Below are 9,679 nucleotides of genomic sequence, written 5' to 3'. Positions count from 1 at the left end.
AAACTTTATTTTATTACATTTATAGCACCCACATCTTTCCTATCACATAAAAAAAATATCAGCATTTTAACTTTTAAAAACTGGCATACACCTTTTTCATTCAAATCATAAATAGTCTTACCTGCTTTTATTACATTGATGGCCGTTTGCTTGTACTGCCCTATGATTTTTGGTATATCGCAAGCAACAAAAGGGAGGGGGCGAGGCATCGGGTAGGTACCATATCTCCTGTCAAGCATCAATATTCTCCACCTCTCAAAAATCGATTTATTCGTAGAGGAAATTAGAACAGAATCATCACTGGATCACGGGAGTGCTCGGCCTTGAAGGCTATGCCTTTCGCTCTAAGGCCATAAACCCTCCTCTTCTTCCTCCTTGTTGCCTGAGTCCAAAGCCCGTACTCCGAATGCATTGTGGTAGACTGAGTACCATTGTTGCTAACGTCAGTCTGGGCTTAAGTGGCCAAATGCCTCTCCCAGAGGTACTTGAATTCCTCGTGCATGATGAAAACCAGCATTTAATTGACATGTTCAACAGTTAGAGTTAAAATAAAATTTTAATTTAAAGTTTTTAACTTACTGCAACCAATCGGGAATGCTCTGAGTTCCACTGCACATTCCCTAGGTGCCGATGAGTTCGGACATCCAGCTTCGCAACGGAGGATGCACGACTCAACTCCTTGGCCTGTGCAGCCTACAAAATGGTTAACTCTAAAAAAATAACTCCAAAAATTGAATTAATATTTAAATATCTTAAAAAATCTTTCCACCCTTTTGTAGTGCTCCGTATGGAAGACTGATCCACCAAGATGGAGCGCAACTTCTTTGGCCCGCTCTATCGCTCAGTTCATTCGGCTCGTCGACCTCCATTTCTTATAATCAAGAGAGACCCAAGCTGCGGTCAACTGGCCCTAGAGCCCCTCACCAATCTAGGCAGGTTGCGCCCCTCCAGCGGGGTGTCATGAACGTGACGGCAAGGGCCAAACTCAAAGATTCGACATATCTGGTGTTGGTGCTCTAGGAGCCAAGTGAAGGACCTCTGCAACATAAAAAAAAAAAAAATTGTGTATTAGATAAAAATTAATAAAAAAAAGTCAAACATGGAGTGCAGGAGTCGACAGGCCTGACTCAAGAGTTGTACTAGTGGCACTTGGGGGAGTATGTATGGAAGAAGAAAACGTCAAAAAAGATGGGGCAGCATTGTGTGCTGGAGCAGGTGCCACAAGAGGGGTGGCAGCAACGTAAAAAAAAGTCAAACATGGAGTGCAGGAGTCGACAATCCTGACTCAAGAGTTGTACTAGTGGCACGTGGGGGAGTATGTATGGAAGAAGAAAATGTCAAAAAAGATGGGGCAGCATTGTGTGCGGGAGCAGGTGCCACAAGAGGGGTGGCAGCAACTGGTGCAGGAGGAGGTGTTGCGAGAGGTGTAGTAGCAACTGGTGGGGGAGGAGGTGTCATCGGAGGTGTAGCAATAACAGGTGAGGGAGGTAGTGAAAGAGGATGTGTAGCAGTAGTGGAAACATTGAAAACAGACGACCTCTTTTTTCTACTGTTACAGGTTGTCTCAAGAATCCATAGAACACAAGTTCTATGAGGTAGATGACCACCACCACCACCCGTGACCATTTGCAAACAAAGGAATGACATTAAAAAGATTATTACTGACCGAAAAAACAATCATAAGCAAGAAAAAACAGTACAACAAAGGTAAAATACAAGTAGCAACTATGTCTAAAAACATGAAAAAAGAGAGTAAAGAGTTGTGTCTCGAAACAATAAAAGTAAAAGACAAAAAGTATGTCGTAGTAGCAATTTATCTAAAATTTGCAAACTTATATTATTAAGTTTCTTCCAAAGAACTCGCCGTCGAAGATAAACCTAAAATTTATTCTCCACTCTCTTCATCATTCTCATCCAAACCATGAGCAACCATTTCAAAAATTCCCATGGTATCCTCTAACTCAAATATTTCATCATTTGTGCCGCCCTGAATGCGAAGACCTAACGTACTTTCTGCTTGGTGAATTGATACTACAGAACTATGCAGCTCAATAGCTTTTTTTTGGGTTTATTTTCCACACCCACATCCCAATCAACTTTAACCTTATGAAAAAGACCAAAATTGTGAACTATTTGGATAATCAGACAAGTTAACGACTCCCACAATTTCAAATTAGAAAAAAAAAAAAAAAAGTTTAAACATATACTTGAAAGTCCTATATATTTATATATCTAAACACTTAAAATTTAGGGTGTTTTATATATGAAGGACCTTAAATTGTGCAATTTACAGCTAAAGGCTCTGAAACATTTAATTTACTCTCGAAGGACTCCGTAATGACTCCTCTTCGCTCGATCGCAAAGGAAAGAAGAAAAGCATGAACCCTTACAATTGATTAAAAAAAAAAAAAAAGAATTTATGGAATTGAAATGATATGACTGCTCCATGGAAAGTTTTGTGCTGGCTTTTTGGTGACCTTGTGGAACATTTCATGATATAATTTAGTATTTAGCAATTTCAACTAGTAAACTGTACGCAATATTGATAATCCTTGATTTTAATTGCTCGAGAGATTTTGTATGTTCACCCTTAAAAGTAGAAATGTTTGCTCAAGAGATTTTAGATGCTCACTTTCTACCAGATTTTGGTTATATTGATTTATAATTTATGAATACATTGAGTTATTTTGATAAGTTTTTAAAAATTAACCATCATATTATGATCGCCACTGGACCACCGACACTCGATCAATGTCTTGCCATTGCCAATGTCAGGCCACCATTGTCGGGCTAGCACCGCCATGCCAAACCACCGTCATCGAGCTGTCCTCTTCATTAGATCACCGACACTTGGTCGACACCATGTTACCACCGCTATCTGGCCACCATTGCTAGACCACGGACTATCATTATCCGACTGATATTAAGCCACCATTGCGATTGTCAAACCACTATCATTGGGTCACCATCACAACAACTAGGTTGGCATCATCGAAACACTACCATCATCATCGGATCATCATCCCATGGTTGATGCTAGGCCGGATCACCGATGATTGATAGCCCGTTCATCATCTTCAGTCTGCCGCTATGTTGGTTCACTGATGTCTAAAAGCCAAGTCGTTGTGGTATACTTTGTTATCATTGAACCATCATCTCTTGACTATAATTATGCCAAATGATTGATGCACTACAACCGCCACTATTCTGGTTCACCATCACTGTCACGGGATCATTATCTCCTAGCCACCACCGCCATTGCACCAAATCATCTTCGTCAGACCACCATCGTTTGACCGACACCACCACTATCACTGGATCACCACTACTCAGGCACTGCAACCGTCACATTACACTGCCATTTTCAAATTGCCATCATCAAATCACAGTCGCTTGGACATCACTACTAATGTTGATGGATCATTGTTGCCTAATGTCCACCACCATCAGTGACAACTTTTCAAGATCACCATAACACATCTCCTATCATTAGTCTTCCATTATTTGTAGTCGTGGCATTGTCACTTCCCAAATTTTCTAACACCATCTAATGAAAGTCAAGTCAATTTCTTCCACTATCTTAATACCCTTTTATATTTTTCTAGGGCAGGCAAAACCTTGTAACATACATATGAATACTAGATTAATTTTAATTGGGTTAGATCTAGTGAAATTTTTTCCTTTCTGGTTTTTTAGCATAAAGACCTCTGGTGCCCTATTATAAGCTCTTCTTTTATCATTGTGTGTGTTGGATTATTGTATAATACTATAACATAAATATATCACTCAATCGTGGTGAATTCTACGATACACAACATAGATATAATTAAATAAGCTTTAATTAGTCATATTTTATTTAAATAATATGTTATTAGTTGAATTCAAGTTGGTTGTTTGAAGTAGAGGAATGCTTCGAGCCTATTGTGTGATAGAAAATTACTTCTTAGACTGAAAGAAAAAAATATATAAGAAGGTGGTGAGAACTTCAAGGCTCTAAGGCGTTGAATGTTGGCCTTTAAAAGAGAAGCATAAAACTAAGTTAAGTGTTGCCGCGATGATAATGATTAGGTGGATGAGTGGCTTTAACTTAAAGATAAAATGTGAAATGAATATTTCCGTGATAGGGTTGGTGTAGCTCCAGTGGTGGACAAAAAAAAGAGAGATTCATCTTATATGATTTGCTCACATTAAACGTTGACCATCTGATGATCAGATTAGGAGTGTAGATGTTTTAACTTCGACTTGTGTTAAGAAAGGCATAGGTAAACCTAGAAAGAATTGGATATATTGTATAAAAATGATTATAATATGTTATAATTAAATGAAAATTGACATCACAATGGACAAAAATGATTCATGTAGTCGGACCCACTTAGTGGGATAAGGGTTTGTTGTTGTTATTGTTCTTTTTGTTGTTGTTGTTGTTGTTATATAAGTACATAGTATTTAATGAGTTAATTTTTGACCTATAAACAAATTTCTTTATAAACATTAATAAATGACGTGGACTGTGTTCAAATTTGATTCATGAGCTTTCAAGTTAAAAATATATATCTAAATTTATTTGTTTACTAAATTGAACAAACCTCATCGAATATTAATCTAATCTACTTCGAATTATTTATCAAGTGCATTATTCATTTAAAACCCTAATTATAAAATAGTGATGAATGTGTTGCTTTTTGCCTAAAAAAGTATCACTTTCGTAAATAACATGTCTTTCAAAGTTGAAACATGATTGCTCACGAGCAATTCTCAGAGAAAATAAAAAAGCTTCAACATAAATTTATATATTTTTTCCATCAACACTTTATTCTTTTTATTTCAGTAAAATGGATCATCTCTTAATGCCGAGAAATGTCAAACATAAACCAGCTTATTACACAAAACATAGAGAAGTTATTACGTGAACTGAACTCAGCATCAAACAGCTCATTATTCAAGATCAACTCCACAGTTCCGGCTAGCGTACTAGCCCTCATCCACTCCCCCCAAACACCCTCTTCAGCTTCCTCACCTCCCCATCATCGAGTAAAGTCACCTTCTCCACTAACTTCGACGGCAAAGAGTTCCCAAAAATCGAACGGCTCGTAAACTGCAGTCCCGGGTTCGAACTACTAAATGCAGAAATTCCCAGCGCCGGCTCGTGGCCCGCCTCTACCTGCATATCAAAATATACGTACGTACCTAATTAGTTCAGTTTTGTGACGGTTTATGTGATAAGTTACTTCCGACAATATAATAATAGGAGATATTCCTTTTTAACAGTAAATTATGACTGACGCATTTCACCAAAGCAAATAATAACCAACTGTTTTATGACGACCTGGAAGTGAAGTAGGCCTTGAGGAAACACAATCACATCTCCCTTAAATAGGCTTTTAGAGTAGACAGTATTGGAGGAGATGAAACCAGCAATCACGGTGCCCCGTGTGACTATGTAGATCTCGCTGGCGTCGGGGTGAGAGTGGAGAGGGACGGCGCCGTCTTTAGCGATGTCGATGCGGGCGATGGAGATGCCGAGGCCGTTGAGACCGGGAATCTGGGAGGAGGAGCCGGGGTTCACTGAGAAATGGAACAAGGGATCTGTAAGATTTCCGGGAAAACGGAGGCCGGAGTAGACGAAGTCGTCGGCGGTGACGGTGGATAGTTTCTTGCAGGAGTAGCCTGCGGGAGTGGTGGGAAGGGAGAGATCAGCGACGCAGAAATCATCGGCGGAGGAGGGGGAGAGGAGGGAGAGGAGGAGGGAGAGGAGGAGGGTTGGGATCATGATTCGTTGATTTCTCTTGTTGGAGGTAAGTTGGTGGTGGGAAGGGGATGGATGATATATATAGGCGGCAAATTTTTTTGAAACAGGAAAAATAAAAATTTACAAATGATGACTTTTAACACGTGGCTGATCCTCCTATAATTCCTGAATCTGCCACGTGGCTGCTGTTGCTGCCATTCCTCATTTCGCTCATTTGCGATGGAATCTTCTGCGTCGTTTTTATTTTTGATGAATTTACAAGTTTGTAGCAATATAATTTAATACTGATTTGTAGAATTAAAATTTAATTATTTTGAGTTAAAATGAGTCCAGTGGGAGCAAAATTATATTTGTGTTCAACTCATTGATACATGAAGTGTAAATAATTTTTTCATGTTCAGCTTGTTTTGCTTAGCAAATGAATCAAGCACGAGCTAGACTCATTTTGAATCGGTTAGAACGAGCTGTTGTAATTTTGTGAAGGCATGTAACGTACATGAACTTACAAATAAGTTTAGCGCTTCTGTTTTCACATATCTATAGGTTACATTGAAGTTACATGGAGGTTACAGGAGATATAACGCGAATATAATATTGAAATGTCGTGAATATAACCTCCATTATGTACGCAGCGCTGCATACATCTTACGTGAACCTACATGTAACATACAGATAACTTCCATGTAACCTACAGATATGTGAAAATAGAAGCGATAAACTTATTTGTAAGTTCAGATAGGTTATGGGTAGATTATATGGAGGTTACATCACTGTTACAGACAATATAACACAAATATAACGTAAATATAACTTTTATTATGTATGCAGTGTTGCATAAGTCTTACATGTCAAATTTTTCTCCACATAAAGATTTAATTTTTGACATGAATCACAGCCATCGGAGTCCACGTCCAAATTCCACCGACGCGTACGGCGCACACATGGAGAACCCGTTGCTGACAGATCTTCCGTCCACCGGTTGGTGACGGCATCCACACGCTGCATGTTGACCTAACTGTAGATGGGGTTCAGCAAAGAAAAATAAGCCTCACGTGGGACGACGGCGCCTATTTATGTTCATACAAATAAAAGTCAAGGAATCTCAGAACTAAGCTTGCGGAGAAATTAAAGATATCAATTAATCAAGATTTATTTAGATATCAACTTTGGGGTGCTTTGATTTGCACGATTTTTGAAGATTAATTGTTTAATGGGGGCATTTACGAAAAATTATTCCATACGGATCGGTCACCGCACGCAGCTTGCCTGCGGTGTCCGATCCGGACTACGGTCCCGATATATTTCGGTGAGCCCCATCTAAATCCGTAGATCACCTGATCTACGGTCCCGATATATTTCGGTGGGCCCCATTTAAATTTTTTTTAAAAAAAATAAAAATAATCCTGACCGTAGTGACCGTAGATCACCGTGATCTACGACCAGGATCGGACACCGGCGGTGTCCGCACGCACCGTAGATAATCCCTCGGCATTTACACACATGCCGCCCAATTCCTATATATTTACATATCAAACTCCTTTTAAAAAGTGCCACCATTTGACTTTTGAAAAGTGAAGTACATCTTTTCATATACAAGGAAGGTGGTATGTATGTAAATATGAAAGTTTAGGTGTTAGATATGTAAATAAATAATAATTGTATTAGTATGGTGTTAACTGATTTTTAAGTGCGTAATAGTGATAATAATTTTAGGCCGGTTTGATCAGTACTATTTTTAAAATTAGTTGTTTTATTTGGTTGAATGTAGAATTTGAATTATTTAAAAAATTATATTTTTACTTGATTTTTAACGTATTTAAAGCTTGTAGAAATTTAACTGAATTTTAGCTTCTCCATTCATCACCTCTTATGAAAAATATGACATCAGTTGTTCGGATGTGCGGACAACGGCGTGGATTCAATCACACCACTCTGCACACAGTGGCGTGGTCGAATCATCGTAGACACATACGGGTGTCAGGACATAATATTTTCTCTCAAATCTGAGTCAAAATAAATATACATGAATCATATATAGATGTAATCAAATATTACCGAATATCACTTAATTTTTATAAAACAAACTTAATTTATTCTTCAATATGTTAACAATATCTTGAGTATCATGATCCAACATTGAACCGATCAGAAAGAGCTAGATAGCAAAGTTACATATTAGCCCACAGAGTTGGCTTATCGAAGTCCCCTATAACATGAAAAAACATGAGAGTTTTTCAAGTTTTGGTGGGCTTCAAAATGGATGCTGTTTTATTGCTGGACCACAATTCGAGATGGAGTCGGTAAATCGGCTTCATTAAGATTGCAAACAGACTGGTCTGAGCTCGAGCCATCCTTGGCATAAGCTTGACCTTGATTAATTATTTGAGCACAACTCTATTATGTGAGATCAACTTAGCTTGACTAGCTTAGTTGTTGCTATAAATTAACAAAATAAGATGAAAAATTAGAGAATAAATAATATCAAATCATGTAATATAAATATGTAAGATACCATTTATAAGGGGCATTTACATATATGGTGTATTTACATTTCTCAAATCTAAATTTTTATATTTGCACAACTAGCACTCAAATCTTTAATATCAAATAAAAAAATAGCATTTTTATTATTTTAAAAAGTTAAATGCGCCTTTTAATTCATAGGTTAGAAGCTCCAAAATCCTATGCATGTAAATATGAAATTATAGGTGTGAGAAATATAATTACATGAGAATTATGTGCTAAGAAAGTAAATTTCCCAATTTTTAAATGCCTTCAACAATTTTGTGTTTAAATCTTTGATTTCATTATTGTTTAAATATATTGTCTATCAAATATTTTTAAACTAAATGCTCGCTTATTAACTAGTCTCATCAAATTCAAATTAACATGCCATCAAACGAGCCAAGCTTGGGATGTAATAAATTCACAAGTAATTCGGAATAATTTTGTGGCTTGAAATTATTACCATATTAACGTGATATTTGGAGGAGTTACATGCATACCATTCAATTCCTATGTATTTACATATTTTTCTTGTATATATGCCACATCACGTATGGATGAAACGATGTATTTATCCTTCTAAAAGTTAACATAGTGGTTGTTTAATGTGGTTTGGTTAAATCGAATATGTCCGGGAGACCTGCCTAAGGGATATAGCACTGAGAAATGAGAGAGAGAGAGGGGGAGCGATAACACAACAAAGAACTGTAAATTTGCCATCCTATTACGTGGGACTGACCTGGTTAGATGGGTTCTTCAAGAATGATGTACTCCTCATCTGTCTGAGATGCGTGCCTTCCTGATACGTGGGATTGGCCAGCGATCGTGCTTTCTTGGGTCGCCCTAGAGCGATCTCGCCGAGGTCACGTCTCCTCCCCCTAGATTTGGGCATTAGGCCGGCGGCCCGACGGGCTTGTAATAAGCCCGCTTAGAATTGATGCGTTTGGTTATGAAAAAAATAAAATTTTGCCAGCTCGCCCCGACCCGAGCACGATTTGACATAGTCAAAGCCCGACGTGCGTCAAGCCCAGTATGCGCATTGGTCTGTTCTCATAAATATATTTCACGATTATAAGTTTTTGAGGCGATTAATTTTCTCAGCCTTTCTCTTCTTTATCTAGCAGTAAATGTTGATTTTTATATTAATACCAACAAAATCTTTTATAGCTCATAAAAATTATCACCTTTAATTTTTTTTAAATGAAATATAACTTTCATGTATATATAACATGACAAATATGTAAAAATTGAAATCCAAGTGTTTGATATGTAATTAAATAGAAATTGGTGAGTAGTATGCATGTAAATCTTTTTTTTTTTTTTTTTTTTTTTTTTTTGCGGTAGTTTATTCAACTCTTTCGTGTTTATATCCAGATGTTCTCAATTTAAAATATTACGTATTTCATATATATATATATATATATA

The 9,679-nt window shown here is 37.4% G+C and overlaps 2 protein-coding genes across 2 annotated transcripts in view; both read right to left on the bottom strand.

Annotated features, from left to right (window-relative positions):
• Positions 1-4,923: 4,923 nt before the first annotated feature.
• On the bottom strand, positions 4,924-5,780 carry LOC110023182 (germin-like protein 8-14). Its single transcript, XM_020722456.1, has 2 exons — positions 5,327-5,780; positions 4,924-5,161 (listed from the first exon to the last, which is right to left on the bottom strand). Exons 1-2 carry the CDS (start codon positions 5,768-5,770, stop codon positions 4,979-4,981), a joined length of 627 nt encoding a protein of 208 aa, XP_020578115.1. The 5' UTR covers positions 5,771-5,780; the 3' UTR covers positions 4,924-4,978.
• Positions 5,781-6,638: 858 nt separating this feature from the next.
• LOC110023174 (12-oxophytodienoate reductase 7-like) overlaps positions 6,639-9,679 on the bottom strand; it is a 17,786-nt gene continuing 14,745 nt past the window's right edge. Inside the window, exon 6 of the mRNA XM_020722448.1 lies at positions 6,639-6,764. Within this exon, the coding sequence (XP_020578107.1) occupies positions 6,639-6,764 (126 nt within the window). The remainder of the gene's footprint in view (positions 6,765-9,679) is intronic.

The sequence above is a fragment of the Phalaenopsis equestris genome, unplaced genomic scaffold, assembly GCF_001263595.1.
Source record: "Phalaenopsis equestris unplaced genomic scaffold, ASM126359v1 Scaffold000221, whole genome shotgun sequence".
NCBI classification, from domain to species: Eukaryota; Viridiplantae; Streptophyta; class Magnoliopsida; order Asparagales; family Orchidaceae; genus Phalaenopsis; species Phalaenopsis equestris.
Note: the sequence above shows the minus strand (reverse complement) of the source record. Positions and strands in the feature narration are given on the sequence as shown.

Excerpts from the sequence above, each read along its gene's own strand:
- LOC110023182 (XM_020722456.1), bottom strand. The coding sequence starts at position 5,770 with ATGATCCCAACCCTCCTCCTCTCCCTCCTCCTCTCCCTCCTCTCCCCC. Across the intron at positions 5,162-5,326 it reads AAGGCCTACTTCACTTCCAG|GTAGAGGCGGGCCACGAGCC; the intron begins GTCGTCATAAAA and ends TTTGATATGCAG.